Genomic DNA, 16749 nt, shown 5'->3' on the forward strand with positions numbered 1-16749 from the left:
TGCCAATGGCTGAAATGATTCACTCAACTGTAATGACTAAGCTTTACCTCCTGGCACAGCTAGCAGATGCTGTCCTAGCCCTTTCTAGAAGATGTCAGTGCCCTCTTTTGGGGGCTAGTTATCATATTTTGCATCATGTTGGGTGTTGCTGGCTGAGGACCACAAAGAACATCAATAAAGGAGCTGGAAACACCATCCCAGGATAATAATCCTGAGACTCCACATCTACTCCCTGTCCTGCATCCCACAGATGCATTCAGCTGCATGTGGAAAATGCCTTTCCTACAAAAACAATTTTCTTAAAAGCAAGAATTATGAAGTGAGGAAGTTATCTTAACACATCAATAGCACTCTAAGGCATTTAAACAGCAAAACAGTAAACTCACTCAATGAGAGCCACGGTCACATTTAGTTTCATTGCAGCTAACAGCTACTTGCAGAAAAAGAGCTTTCAAATGTCAGGGGAAGCCTAGAAGGGAAGGGAAGGGCCTAGTTCTGGGCCCATGAGAGCCAGCCACATAAAGCTGCTCTGCCATTTCCCTATAGGAGAATGATTTTAAACTAGAAGAGGGGAGATGCTGACTAGATGCAGATAAAAGAGTTCTACTGTCTGGTTTCACATCCTTTTACACTCAAATGCAATTAATGGTAATAAATTCTAAGAAATACTTTCTCCAAAGCATCCTTCTGACTTGGTTTATTTATTGTGTGAGGATTTATCCAAGGTGGAGTCAAATAACACTGCAAGTACCTACTCATCTAATTCTACGTTCCAGCACACTCAGTAGAGTATGCCAGAATTTGGTTATTAAATCCCATTTGCAGAGCCTATCCCTCATGCCTCAAAGGCTGAGCAAAAACTTCCCAGCAATTGCTGTGGGCTCCTGTGACATCGGGAGAAATAGATTCCATTTTCATTCTGGAAAATAAAGCCAGACACTGCTGATCATAAAGACAGAACAAGAAACAGCAGGACAGCAGGGCAGGAATCACACCAAGCAAGAGAAGCAAAAGTCATAATTGATGAATTATTATTTAATATTTACAGTGGAAAAGTAAAAAGGAGTTTTGGTCATTTCAGACCCAGCAGGCTGGATACTACTGAAAGATGAGTCTTATTTATGATGGAGTCTTATTTGACTCCATAACCCAAATAATTTATCTTATGGGAGAAGCAGTTAAAGCAAACAGAAATAAAGTGGGTAGAAGTGGAACAACAGATTATGACCCCAGCCGCTTTGATGTGACTGGCTGTTCAGAGCTGTTGATCTAATCCCTTTCTCCAGCTGTTGGACTGCATTAATATGTAGCTAAAAATACCTTCGCTGGGTTTTTGGTTCTCCGTACTGCTTTCTTTTTTGAGAAAATGCTATTAATTGTTCGAGGAATTGTGCCTGGCAGAATAAGTGGGTCACAAGCCATATGTGAAACTTTCTGAATTCCTGATTTAGGCAATATACGTTAGCTACACTTGTTTCTGTTTCAGTAGTTTCTCTTCTACTATTTCCCCCCTTTTTTTCCTCTGGATGTCTCATAGGAGCTGCTTGAGTCATATCCCACACAGACTATGGAGAGCTTCAGCTACTGCAGCTTCAACTGTAAGCTTCTATAAAGCAGGGAGTGTTCTTAATTAATTCCTCAGACACCCAGCGTCCTGAAACTGCCACCTTTATCTATCACCTGCTGTTCTCTTGCACGTCCACAACTGAGATGCCCAATTCCAGGTTGTCACAGTTGTTCCCGGTGGAAACATCTTCCCTTCAAACAAGTCCCATAGAAAGTGACAAGATTTGACTGCACGGAGTTCTAGCAAAAGTAGCCTCTAAACAAAAGAAAAAGGCCAGCAGTTTTCACAGAGGATGACGTGAAGCTTCAGAGGTTTGCCTCCTCTTGCATAGAGCGAGTTCAGCACAAAAGAAGTCCAAGCAATGACAGGCTTACACAGCTGGTACTCTCACAGAAAGTCTGCCAGGCTGCATCCAGCATGCCAGTATTGCACAGAGGAGAGGAAAGTGTGCATCAAAATGTGCTTTTGTCTTATCCAACTTGAGAAGGTGATTCTGCATTTAAACCATCCATTACACACATGCACACCCACAGAGAGCAGACAGACCACTCTTCATTTCCCGTCATTAAGGAGAGATTCATTTGATTGGCAAATAGGACAGGGGAAGAACATTAGTAAGCACAGCCTTCTAAGAAGAATGGCCTTATTTCTCCAGCTGCTGAGTAATACGACACAGAATTTTTTTCATGCTTCAAAAAGAGGTGAAATGAACATACAACCAAACATTTACAAAGGTGATGCGGTCCAATCTGATCAGTGTTTTCTCACTATATTCAGATGTTTGTTAATCATTCATTCCACAATTTTTCTACCATGCTTGCTCCACACAGTAAAACTTTGCCTCTCTATACATTCAGTTACACACAGAAAACTTCCACTGCTTTACTGAGGAATCACAACGCCGGTGGCTCTCATAGCTTGCCATCTCTGAAGAGAGGAATAATTAATCCAATAAATAGGCTTTCCATTGTAAACTGCATTTACTTTCCACTACTGAACTACAGTATGAAGTATCTTCCTACTCTCATATCTCCCAACACATGGTCACCTTGGAAAAACACAGAACACTATCCATTTTCTCAGAAAAGTAAGATCTTTGCTAACTGCTGAGAATGAACAGGAACACGTGTAACACAAGTGATGCAGTATGAGAAATGCCATGTATTCCTCAGCCCATGTTCTGGAAAATCCTTCCTGTTAAATGAAATCTCAGTTCGTCACAAAATGTGCAATAGGAAAAACTAGAAGAGGCATGAGGAAATTAATAATATACATATATGAAAAAGGATAGGAAAGGGTTGGGGCCTAACAAAAGGCTAGAATAAGCTTCAGTGTAAACACCCATAGCTTAAAGAAGAGTTTCAATAGAAAAAAGCTTAAATGTGATTTCACCAAAAATCTTACTGTCCTCAATACTGCAGCCATCAACATGGCCAGGTATTTAGAGGAAATAAAAGTGGCATCAGCACTGCAGCTGAAATGGCGGTTCACTTGATATATGGAATAAAGAAGCTGCAATTTCAAAAGGTTTCCATGTTATTTATAGATATGCACACATACATGCTTTTTAATCTTACTCAGTATCTTTTCATAATGTCATTATAACCACATCACAGCAGGTGAACAACAAAAGATAAGCAAGAGGAAAAAACCTGTAAAGAGTCATTGACCAAATCATTGCTTATTAAAGTAATAAACATGGTAATCACAAAACAGTTTGAAAAACACAAGCATTAGCTTGATCAAAACCAAACACAAATCCTTACCTGTGCGTTCTTGTTCCTGGCTTCCCTCCGCGCTGCTTTCTCTTTCAGCCTTTTCTCCTACAACAAATGAGAAAATCCAGTTTTAAAGAAAATTCCCAGCCTGTTTTTCTTCTAATATTTCAAGATTTTATTGGAAACACCTAGATACCTTTAATGAAAACAGTACAATGCTGGAATCGATTCTAAACATTACTGAGGAAAAAGGATATACAAAAAGATCTGATTGAGATATTATTTCTTATTCTTGCTCTTAAAGGAGATCAAAATGATTCACATTTATATTTAATCTTCACTGACATTCATGACTTTTGAAGGAAATATACAGTTAAGTACTTTGATAAAGTTAGGGAAAAACTGCACCAAAAGATCAGTTTTCAAATTTCTCACTGTTTTAACATGCAATTCAATCTATTTAACGAGCAAAAATGGTAATTTCCCCTACTTCAGAATTGCTGAAGACTGAAATCTATAACATACACTCAATAGCTTTCTTATCTCCATTATTAACTAAATGTTACTGAAGAAGTTTTGTCAGTAATTGCATCAGTTCAGAAGCCACAACATCAAACTGCCTCCACCAAAGGCAAATGAGTAAAAAGCAATGATAAAACTCATTCAAAGCCGCCAGCCAGATTTCTAACAACCCAAAGCAGCCAAAATATTTAACGTAACTGACATTAATCACCCTGTTTCTCTCTTCTTTTTGTTACTGGGATTTGCTTATTTTTAAACCAACTGAACCATTATTTTATATGCTGTCAGGTCTTTGTAATTTAACATCCTTTCAATTATCAATTTCATGAGGCAAGGAGAGAAATTCAAGTAAGGGCACTTACATCAGTTAGGAAAGGACACCATTCCCTTTTTTCATTTGTCTTACAGAATCACAGAACGTTGTGGTTGAAAAAGACTACTGAGTCCAACATCAACCCACACCACCATGCCCTCTAACTAGTCCCTCATTGTCACTTCTCTATCCTTCTTTAATATCTCCAGGGACAGTGACTCCACCGCCTCTCTGGGCAGTCTGTTCCAGTACCTCACCAACTCTTTCTGAGAAGAAATGTTTCCTTATATCCAAGTTGAATCACCCTTGGGACAGCACAAGGCCATAAACTCTCACCTTAGCAATTCTAACAATGCTGGTTATTCAAATTTCTTTACATTAGCATAAAAAAAAGCTTATGTGATGCATCTCATTCTTTGAGCAACGTAAGCTGTTCCTAGCACCAGCATGCAAGTCCACATAAAAGAGGATAACCCTTTAATATCAGCTCTGGGTCATCATGTCGGCACAGAAAAGGCTGAAAACCATGTTATGGCATGAAATCACATTTCAGATCACTCTTGGGTACAATGAGAAAGCTCCAACAGTTCTGGTGCTGTATCACCGCAACGAAAGAGCAGACACCATAAAATTAATGAGTAAGGTTATCTGGTCATGAACACAGACGCCACCGTCAATGCTATCTGAGCACGCCTGTATTGAAGCTATAACTGCCCAGAGACCATACACAGTAAAGCACACCGATGAAGAGCACTCAGCTGTCTCTGGCCTGTGTGGGTTTTTTGTCACCACTCACCCTCTTTCCCTGTGCTTTAATGCTGCACTATTAATTCCCAAGAGACATTCCCTTTGGTGCTCTTGAGGCTCTGGCACATATTCCTGCTGCAGTTGCTTCTGCTGTGGATGTGTCTTACTCTTCTGTATGATTCTTATCTTACTCTGCCATATAACACTACTGCCAAGTCAATTCCAATTTTCCAACACTACCACTAGTGTTACCAAAGCATACAGGAAGGTACTACCCCAATCTGCTTGGGAAAGTAGTATATGGTTCACATGTAGCACTGAGAAAAGCAGAACACGGTTGCCAGGATTTTCAAAATTGGTGTTTGAATTCAGTTTCTTCTGAGCCATCTTTGTATTTGTCACGGTTTGAACTAAAAATCCACCTGCGTCCGTGACAGGGGGGCCGTAGGCCCCGGAGGGGCCCTAGGCCGAAAGGAAAAAGTTAATTAGGAAAAGAAAACAGCGGCAACGATCTAAGGAGGCACACTTATTTACTAAATACTATATCGAAATACAGGATAACACAATATAATACAATATAATTGAAATTGAGCTAACGAATCAAGCAAAATAGGAGAGAGAATGAGTCCCGTAACCGAGAGGCCTACTGTAAATCTAGGCGAACGGCTGAAGGCTCCCACACACTCCCCTGAACGCCAGAACTCGAAAAAACGTCAGTCTGTTCTGCGACAGAGTTAATATAGAGTCCAGGTCCCGTGACCTATCGTGTTGTTCCCTGGGAGATGTAGTCTTCTTCTGATAAGTTGCAGTAAAATTATTCATGCTTTATATGATGTTATGATGTGGAATACTGATAGCAAAAATTACAAAATTATTAAACCATGACATTCCACCCCTTATTCTACATCATTACATTATATTTATACATACATACACACTCATATGTATAATTGTGAATAATCAGCAACCTTATTTTTTTCTCAACAATCTATATTTATTCCATACAAATCCCTAAGTTGAGAACAAAACTCTATAACCTAATTTACTATTTATTAATTTTGAGAAAATGGCAAAACTGCCAGAAAAAGGAAAACATGTCAGCGGTAGAGGGGAAAGGCAGCGCTGGTAGGGCGTCCCCCACATCAAGGTGCACTCATCCTTTCCCAGCCACCACAGCAGATTTCCTTTTGACTTATACTTCTTTCCATGTGTGCTCTACACATGCATGGCCAGTGCAGGATATAGAGTCCAGATGGAAAACTTGCTTACAGAATGCCTAATTAAGGTATATAGAGAAAAGTGTTTCCTTAACATTGATTCACTCTATCTTAAGTCCTATACCTAATTGAACTATTCTGTAACCAATTGAAATATTTTCTGAAACTCTACCTATATATCTACAGGAAAATCATTGGCTGCACTCCCCCAACATCAAATTCCCTTGTGGTACACATTGAACATTCCCATTTTTGTCCATCACCCACCATGTGCACCCAGGTCCCTGGGCAAAGACAGTACCCCGGAGAGGTTTGCCCTTTCCAGACGCTGGAAGGACCCAAACTGTTTTTCCCAACACACTCTTTATGTGTACTACAGGAACCTTATCTCCCTCCACGGTACGTAGGGAGCTGGATTGGTTAGGACCATTACGATTACTAGATCCTCGAGTGTTGACCAACCAGGTGGCTTCTGCTAAATGGTTCTCCCAATTTTTATACGTTCCGCCACCCATTGCTTTCAACATAGTTTTCAATAACCCATTGAATCGTTCAATCTTACCAGAAGCTGGTGCATGATAGGGAATATGGTAAATCCACTCAATGCCATGATTTTTGGCCCAAGTGGTTACAAGGGAATTTTTAAAATGGGTCCCATTATCTGATTCAATTCTTTCCGGAGTGCCATGCCGCCACAGGATTTGCTTTTCCAACCCTAATATGGTGTTTCGGGCGGTAGCATGGGGTACTGCGTATGTTTCGAGCCACCCAGTGGTTGCCTCCACCATGGTGAGTACATAACGCTTACCATTGCGAGATCGTGGCAAGATGATATAATCAACCTGCCATGCCTCTCCATATTTATACTTTTGCCATCGCCCTTCCCCCCAAATAGGTTTCATCCTCTTGGCTTGTTTAATTATGGCGCATGTTTCACAATCATGAATAACTTAAGCAATAGCGTCCATAGTTAAGTCCACCCCTCGGTCTCTGGCCCACTTATATGTTGCATCCCTTCCTTGATGACCTGAAGTCTCATGGGCCCACCGAGCTAGGAATAATTCACCCTTGTTCTGCCAGTCCAAGTCTATTTGAGCCACCTCAATTTTGGCAGCTCGATCAACCTGATGGTTATTTTTATGTTCTTCAGTAGCCTTACTTTTAGGCACATGAGCATCTACATGGCGCACCTTTACAACAATGTTCCTTATTCGGGCAGCAATGTCTTTCCACAGTTCAGCAGCCCAAACAGGTTTACCCTTTCGTTGCCAATTATCATCTTCCCACTGTTGCAACCATCCCCATAAGGCATTTGCCACCATCCATGAATCAGTATAAAGATGAAGCATTGGCCACCTCTCCCGTTCAGCCACATCTAAAGCCAGCTGAACAGCCTTTACCTCTGCAAATTGACTTGATTCTCCTTTACCTTCAGTGGCCTCTGCAACTTGTCGTGTGGGGCTCCATACAGCAGCTTTCCATCTGCGATGCTTCCCTACAATACGACATGATCCGTCTGTGAATAGGGCAAATTTCTTTTCGTTTTCTGGTAGCTCATTGTATGGTGGTGCCTCTTTAGCACGTGATACCTCTTCTGTAGGTGGTGTTTCAATTTTTTTACTCTCAGGCCAGTCCATGATCACTTCTAGAATTCCAGGACGGCTGAGTTTTCCCATTCGAGCTCGTTGAGTAATTAATGAAATCCACTTACTCCAAGTGGCATCAGTAGCATGATGGGTGGAGGGAACCTGTCCTTTAAACATCCAGTTTATTACTGGCAAGCGAGGTGCTAGAAGAAGCTGAACCTCTGTCCCAACTACTTCAGAAGCAGCCCGAACCCCCTCATACACGGCTAAGATCTCCTTCTCAGTTGGAGTGTAGCGCTCCTCAGACCCTTTATATGCTCGACTCCAAAATCCTAGGGGTCGGCCTCGGGTCTCTCCTGAGGCTCTTTGCCACAAACTCCAGGTGGGACCTTTCTCTCCAGCAGCAGTGTAGAGGATGTTCTTCACATCCTGTCCCGTCCGTACTGGCCCCAAGGCCACGGCACGGGCTATTTCTTGTTTTATCTGCTCAAAAGCCTGCTGCTGCTCAGGACCCCATGAGAAATTATTCTTCTTCCGTGTTACCTGATAGAGAGGGCTCACTATGTGGCTGTAGTTTGGGACATGCATTCTCCAAAAGCCCACTACTCCCAGAAAAGATTGGGTCTCTGTTTTATTTGTGGGCGGAGACATAGCAGTGATTTTGTCAATCACATCTGCTGGGATGTGACGACGTCCATCTTGCCATTTTATGCCTAAGAACTGGATTTCCTGGGCAGGCCCCTTCACCTTGCTGCGCTTAATGGCAAAACCAGCTTTCAAAAGAATTTGGATTATCTGTTTCCCTTTCTTGGAAACCTCTGCTGCTGTATGGCCCCACACCACAATGTCATCAATATACTGCAAGTGCTCAGGAGCATTACCCTGTTCCAAAACAGCTTGGATCAATCCATGGCAAATTGTTGGGCTGTGCTTCCACCCCTGGGGTAAACGGTTCCAGGTATACTGAATACCTCTCCAGGTAAAAGCAAACTGTGGCCTACATTTTGCAGCCAATGGGATGGAAAAGAAGGCATTAGCAATATCAATGGTGGCATACCACCTAGCTTCTTTTGACTCCAATTCATACTGGAGTTCTAGCATGTCTGGTACAGCAGCACTTAATGGAGGTGTAACTTCATTCAGGCCACGGTAATCTACCGTCAGCCTCCATTCCCCACTGGTTTTACGCACTGGCCATATGGGGCTGTTAAAAGGCGAGTGCGTTTTGCTAATCACTCCCTGATTTTCTAATTGGCGAATTAGCTTTTGAATGGGGAGCAATGAGTCCCTATTGGTGCGGTACTGCCGTCTGTGAACCACTTTGGTGGCAATTGGTACCTCTTGGTCTTTTACCTGGAGCAACCCCACAGCAGAAGGATCATCTGACAGACCAGGTAAAGTTGACAGCTGCTTAACACCATTTGTGTTTACAGCAGCTATCCCAAAGGCCCATCGATACCCCTTGGGATCCTTGAAATATCCCATCCTAAGGTAATCGATTCCCAGTATACATGGAGCCTCTGGACCAGTCACAATAGGGTGCATTCGCCAGTTTTTACCAGTGAGGCTTATTTCGGCCTCCAACATAGTCAATTCTTGGGAACCCCCAGTCACTCCATGGATATAAATTGGTTGTGTCCCTTGGTGACTTGAGGGCATTAGGGTGCATTGTGCACCAGTGTCCACCAAGGCTTTATATTTCTGTGGTTGAGATGTGCCAGGCCACTTAATCCACACAGTCCAGTATACTCTGTTGTCCCTTTCCCCCCCCTGGCTGGGGGCAGGGCCCCTCTATTGTTTACCTCGTTGACTCGCAGCGACTGGAACTTTCCCCCGTTTGGAAGAGTTCACCTTGGTGGTTGTTTTGGATTGTAATTCTTTCACTCGTGCCTGAAGTGCAGAAGTGGATGAGTTATACCACTTCTTTATATCCTCCCCATGATTACTCAAGAAATACAACAAAGCAAAACGTATGGTCTTATCATTGTCGTTTGCTTGAATACGAGGTGTCTTATCGTTGTCATTTGCTTGAATACGAGGACGTCTCTTTTTTATGGTTGAGATTTTCGATGATACAGGTCGAGAGGAACTCATGTTGTTTAGCTCTCTCAATAGGCGATCGTGGAAATCCTGGTTTCCATCATCTGGTACCACCGTGGATTCATCTACATCAGGCACATTAGCCAATTTGTCAATAATATCACTTTGTGTTTCCTCCACTTTGTCTAACCTTTCTACTATTTTTTTTCCCATTTGGACAATGGCTGAAGTATAAAGCTTAACTTCTGTAGCGCTTATAAATAACTCAAGCTCCTGAAGTCTGCTAATTAGCTCATTTACAAGGGGCTTTCTTTCCCCTTTGCCATATACCAATGCAAGTGCACTGGCATGCTTTTCTGGAGCTGCCTTTGTAAAGTCACGCCACATTTGTCGTGGAACGTGGACTGCTTCAGGATCATGTAATTGGTTTGGATTGTTACGATTGAACTGGGGGCTGTAGAGCATTTCCACCAGAGCCCTTTCTCTCAAAAATTGGATACCTTTCTCCATATCAGTCCATTTCTTTTTCTCAGGCTCCAAGTCCCGTTTAAAGGGGAATCTATCTCTTACCGCTATCAACATCCGCTTCCAGAGGGTGTAGGACCGATTTTGGCATGTGCCTATACCTCTGTCCACACGTGAGTCCCTGGAAATGCTACCCAGTTGGCGAGCTTCACTGCCATCGAGCCACGCACTGTTGGCACCATTGTCCCAGCAGCGAAGTAACCAAGTGACCATATTTTCTTTTGGCTGACGTGTGAAATCCTTTCTCAGATCTCGAATTTCACTCAGTTTAAAAGATCGATCAATAATGGTCGTAATACTTTGCTCACCTTTTGCTCTATCAAGAGTCTCAGGTGTTAATGTTGGCAGCTGTGTTGATGAGGCTGCCCCATCTATAAGTTTGGACTCGAGAAATTCTCGTAAAGAAAATCTAGCTTTTGGCTCCTCGTCTGACTCTGACCCTGACTCTGACGCTTGTGTTATTTCCTCCAGGCGACCTTCCTCCTTTTTCCTCTCTCCTAACTTTCTCTCTCCTAACTTTCTCTGCTCCTCTGACTTCTTCTCCTCCTCTAACATCTTCTTATACTGCTCTAACAACCTCTGCTCCGCCGACTTCCTCTGGTCTTCTGACTCCTCCTGCTCTCCTGAGTCCCCCTGACCTCCCGAGTCCCCCTGCTCTCCTGAGTCCCCCTGCTCTCCTGAGTCCTGCTCTCCTAACTCCCTCCGCTCTTCTAACTCCTTCTGCATTTTCTCTATCTGAGTTGAAACTCGTTTTGTTTTTCGCCCTCTTACAGGGGCAACCAACATTGTATCTGGTGCCCCCGGTGGTTGGTTAAGTTGGAGTACATACGGTTCAGACTTGAGGGTGTCGCATTCTGCCCTGAGGACGTTATAACTAGACTGGAGGGCGTCGTGCTCAGACTGGAGAGCGTTGTGCTTACACAGGAGGGCGCTGCGCGCTGCCCGGAGATTGTCGTACCCGGACTGGAGGTCTTTGTGTTTGGACTGGAGAGTGTCATACTTGGACCGGAGGGCGCTGTGCTCGGACTGGAGAGTGTCGTGCTCGGACCGGAGGGCATCGCGCTCAGTCTGGAGAGTGTCATGCTCGGACCGGAGGGCATCGCGCTCAGTCTGGAGAGTGTCATGCTCGGACCGGAGGGCGCCGTGCTCGGACTGGAGAGCGTCGTGCTCGGACCGGAGGGCGCCGTGCTCGGACTGGAGAGCGTCGTGCTCGGACCGGAGGGCATCGCGCTCAGTCTGGAGAGTGTCATGCTCGGACCGGAGGGCGCTGTACTCGGACTGGAGAGTATCGTGCTCGGACCGGAGGGCGCCGTGCTCGGACTGGAGAGCGTCGTGCTCGGACCGGAGGGTGTCGCAGTTGGATTGGAAGGCATCATACTTGGCCTGGAGGGTGCCGCACTCAGACTGGACGGCGTCATACTTGGACTGGAGAGTGTTGTGCTCGGTCTGGAGGGCATTGTGCTCGGTCCGGAGGGCATCGCGCTCAGTCTGGAGAGTGTTGTACTCGGACCGGAGGGCGCTGTGCTCGGACTGGAGAGTGTCGTGCTCGGACCGGAGGGCGCTGTGCTCGGACTGGAGAGTGTCGTGCTCGGACCGGAGGGCATCGCGCTCGGACTGGAGAGTGTTGAGTTGGGATTGCAGGGAGCTTTTCTCATCCCAAAGTTTTGCTGCGTCAGCTCTAAGATTCTCTTTCTCGTACCAGATTGAGTCTCGTTGGTACAGGAGATCTTTTCTCTCAGCTTCAAAAACTTTTTCTCTCTCTACCTTCTCATCCCAAAGTTTTTCTGCGTCAGCTCTAAGACTCTCTTTCTCGTACCAGATTGAGTCTCGTTGGTACAGGAGATCTTTTCTCTCAGCTTCAAAAGCTTTTTCTCTCTCTACCTTCTCAGTCCAAAGTTTTTCTGCCTCAGCTCTAAGACTCTCCTTCTCGGCCCTGAGACTCTCTCTCTCAGCTTCAAAAACTTCCCTCTCAGGAATGGTATTGACTAAGGCCCAATAAGCATTAGCTAGGCCCAAAATCATTTGTGCCTCCTGAGATCTGCCTGAGCCACAACATTCCTGCCTCAAATATGCAATCAAACTCTCAGGATTCTTCAAGTGTTCAGGAGTGAAGCTCCATAACACTGAAGATGTCTGTCCTTTGAGAATCTCTTCAATTCCCTGCCACTCAGTATTCTCTGGTTCTAGGGAAGACTTCCTCCGGATGTTATAAACCCAGATACTGAGTGAGATTATTACAATAATCAACAGTAAGATCAGGGAGATTAAGAGTGTGGCCCACTGATCATTCAAAAACTGCATAAAGGATTCATAGAAAGAAAGAGGAGCACGCTTAAAAATCACCATTTCTGTATAATTAGTTGCATTAGTTGCTCCCTCTGGAGCTGTATACAGATACGAAGTGAGCATTGCTAACCATGCTTTCAATCCATTATACAATTGTATAGCTCCATAAGAAAAAGTGGCTAGCTTAAACATGGCCCAATATGTTCGGAGCGTCTCAAAAAAGGAACCAATGGCACACAGTCCCTGGTAAAACAAATTTAGTAGAGAAAACATTTTTTTTTCCCTCCAATAGAGAGAAAAAAGTAAAAGAAAACAAAACTCAGCAGTGTTTATAAAATATACCGGAGTATTGGCAGTCCGCCTGGACTTTCAAGGTCAAGCTCGCAGGTGCAGAATCGCAAACACGAGATAGCTCCTTAACAGGGAAAAAAACTCGTAGCTCTGTTAAAAGCTAAAAGAGCAACAGAAGAAAACACAGAAAAAAACAGCAACTCAATTTGCCCGCATTCTCCACCAAAATCTGTCACGGTTTGAACTAAAAATCCACCTGCGTCCGTGACAGGGGGGCCGTAGGCCCCGGAGGGGCCCTAGGCCGAAAGGAAAAAGTTAATTAGGAAAAGAAAACAGCGGCAACGATCTAAGGAGGCACACTTATTTACTAAATACTATATCGAAATACAGGATAACACAATATAATACAATATAATTGAAATTGAGCTAACGAATCAAGCAAAATAGGAGAGAGAATGAGTCCCGTAACCGAGAGGCCTACTGTAAATCTAGGCGAACGGCTGAAGGCTCCCACACACTCCCCTGAACGCCAGAACTCGAAAAAACGTCAGTCTGTTCTGCGACAGAGTTAATATAGAGTCCAGGTCCCGTGACCTATCGTGTTGTTCCCTGGGAGATGTAGTCTTCTTCTGATAAGTTGCAGTAAAATTATTCATGCTTTATATGATGTTATGATGTGGAATACTGATAGCAAAAATTACAAAATTATTAAACCATGACAGTATTATGCACCATTTTCTGTTCTTCCAATTGCCCAAACTACTGAAGCATTCTCGAAGTCTGTGTAAATCAACCTCTCTTCTCTGAATGAAAACTGAACGGATCAAAAGTTCATCCCCAGAAGCAAGCAGTGAAAAAAATGAATAAGGTTTGTGTATCTCTGCCTTACTCAACTCTCCAGTGCTGTAGCTGACACCTTCGCACACCAAAGCCTCACTCCATCCAAACCTACATGCCACTGTGTTCAGCACATGGTATAAAACAAATCCAAAGACTTCATTGTAGTCAAATATAACACAGCTCTCATTGTTTCAGCTGATTAAAAACATGAAAAAGCAGTTGATAACTATTTAAAGCCACTGCATCGTCACATGGGCCAAAAGAAAGCACTAGGACCAGATGCCATCTATTATGGACACAGTCTACTCAGGCCAAACTTTACCATTAAAAACCAGCAACTTTTACTACTAACTTACTGTATACAAATTACACTTGACCACCCCTAATTAAAACAAGAACAGGCAGCAGAACGAAACAGTGCCCTGACTGATAAATGACCAAAGTTTAAAAAGAAATAAATGGAACGACTTCATTGGGATGGTCACTGCTCTGCCTGAATATAGAGAAGCACACAGAATGAAGATTTGGTTCATCCTGAATTCCAGCAATATGAAAGACAGCAGTAAATGCCTTTCCTTTCAAACATGAGCTATGTATCTTTATGAAAAAGAAGGGGAAAAAGTTGGAAACACTCAATGAACATTTCCTCACAATGCAGACTTCAGCAGTGACAAAGGGGAATTAGACAGGATATGACCATGTTCCAGGGGGAGTTTTTATGATTCCCTTCCAAGTCTAATTCGTATTTATTTATGACCATTTTTACTTACACCTTTCTAATGATTTTACTCAGGTTTTCCATTTTCTCTCAATCCCTTTTTCTAAGTGCTTTAGTTGGGCATTCTTCGCTCACTCAGGTCACCATTATTCTCTTACTTTTCTGCTAAAACAGTGATCCTTTTCAAACTTCACTTTCAAAAAAAGTGGAAGAGAATGCAGAGCTCAAAAATGACCTACTAGATATTACAAAGCAGGATAAAGCTGTTTTTAAATTGGGCAGAACAGAAAATGTTAGATAGTGTCTTAACTACAGCCACAGGCTTAAGCCAACACAGTTGAAATTCCTGCTCAAGGGATTTACGAAGAGCACTGCAAAGTCCGCTATGAAAGCAGAAGATTGACATAATGCCACAGAAGAGAAATATGCCAGACAGCACAATAAACGTATGTCTCTAAAGAACAGTACATACAAAAAGATCTTAAAGGTGCAGAGACTGAAATGAGGAGTACAAAAAAGAAAGCAGGAGAGGAATTGGGATCAGTGCACCTGGCTACCACAACATGGGCAGTAATAGTTCACACTGACCTGGGCAACCAGAACATCACCCATATCTTTCCTCCTTAAGGCACCCATCTCTGGGGAAAGAGCTCCCAGCCCTCACAGTACATTCCCAAGTTCTTATTCTTATTTGCCCAAGGAGGCTGTGGATGCCCCATCCCTGGAGACATTTGAGGCCAGGCTGGGTGTGGCTCTGGGCAGCCTGGTCTGGTGGTTGGTGATCCTGCACATAGCAAGGGGGGTTGAAACCAGAAGGTCATTGTGGTCCTTTTCAACCCAGGCCATTCTATGACTCCTACAAACGTGTTCTCAAACCTATCTTAAAACACAGTTTTCTCTGCTTGAGCCCAGCTTAGCAAGAAAGCCTTCCTCCATTTCCCTAAAAAAAATTCTTGAAACAGTACACTGTGAATCAGGAGCCACTGGTTCCAACTGCTGAGATTTTGGTCTATTTAATTTGTGCTGCATCAACTTAAATATAATAAAGTTATTAATCAAAATGCTCAAGTGAAAAGCTTGTGGAAATGTCAACATATTCCATATGCATTTATTAACCAAAACAAATTCTGTTCTGATCGAATCACAAATAAACACACATTTCACTACACCTACTTCCCACAAAACCCCACTGATTACTGATATGCTTTTCATTTTGCTCCTTAGTAAGAAGCCTTAAGCCAGTCATTCTATTAGCCTGCTGAGGACTACTTGCAGGCTAAATTACTAGTTTATTATCCTTAAAAGTATTTGCATGGTAGTTCTCAATATCTTCCAGAACTCTCCTGCTGTTTCAAGAACCAATTGAAACCAACGTAAACAGTGTTACACAGCTCAGAGACCTTCCTGATAAGCCTTCAAAATTTTCCTGCAAATGATCAGTTTTCCCCACAGTTACACAAGTAGCTAATGAGGACAGTCAGTAATTACAGTGATCACAAGAATGAAAAGCTTTAGTCATCAACACATAGTTTGACATTATCCATTGGCTTTCAAGTAAACAAGAAAGAGTTACCATTAGTGAACCCTTTCACCTGTTCTGCATTCAAAGGGGCAAAGGAACCAGCTCTGTCCTAACAAGGAGGCAAAACCACAGCTCATATTGCTTCTGCTTCTAACATACAGAAAAGCTACATGCTGAACTCCGCCACTGAATTCACCCTCCTGTTTCCTCTCCCACCACTGGATTTTAAAACAAACACCCACGCCCTTCTTACTTTTCCCTCAGGATACTAACAACACTTATTAAAAACTCTCACATTGCACATTTTTAGATTGAGGCGAAAAAATTAATCAATTTGGTGAAGTTTGGGATAAGTGAGAGATTCATATAAACACTGCTTAGCAGCCGAGATACTCGATATATAACGGTATTTGATATATATTTGATAGATATTTAAAAAATACCTGCAATCTTGAAAGCCTGCAGGTATTTTCCACCCTGAAAACCCTTTCTTCTTTGATCCTCTTCCTACAGTTAATTAAGAGTTCATTTTAACTTGTCAAGGGGTTTATCTGCAACATTTAATCTGTAGGGATTATTGTCATGTGTAAAAAGGATTTCTGCAAGGTTCATACACAGATTTACAAGAAACAAACCACTGGTTTAGGTGGTGTACAGCAGTTTTACCAGCCTTACTGACCTCTTCTGCTTGCTTACCTGCAGGCATGCAACAGTTTCATGCAAGACAATCAGTGCATCCTGTTTCATAGCACTGCAGCTTAACCTGGCTGGCAGCTCAGCACTGCACAGCTGTGTGCTCGCTGTCCTGCCCCAGTGGGAAACAGAATGGGAAAAAAAGAGAAATGTGGGCTGAGATA

General features: G+C 43.1%; 1 protein-coding gene across 1 annotated transcript in view; it reads right to left on the bottom strand.

The window, feature by feature from the left end:
- DDX10 (DEAD-box helicase 10) overlaps positions 1-16749 on the bottom strand; it is a 146231-nt gene that overhangs the window by 44582 nt on the left and 84900 nt on the right. The window contains exon 16 of the mRNA XM_032442171.2: positions 3334-3390. Within this exon, the coding sequence (XP_032298062.2) occupies positions 3334-3390 (57 nt within the window). The remainder of the gene's footprint in view (positions 1-3333; positions 3391-16749) is intronic.

The sequence above is a fragment of the Coturnix japonica genome, chromosome 1, assembly GCF_054131305.1.
Source record: "Coturnix japonica strain WE chromosome 1, WE-NBRP24, whole genome shotgun sequence".
In the NCBI taxonomy this organism is placed as follows: domain Eukaryota; kingdom Metazoa; phylum Chordata; class Aves; order Galliformes; family Phasianidae; genus Coturnix; species Coturnix japonica.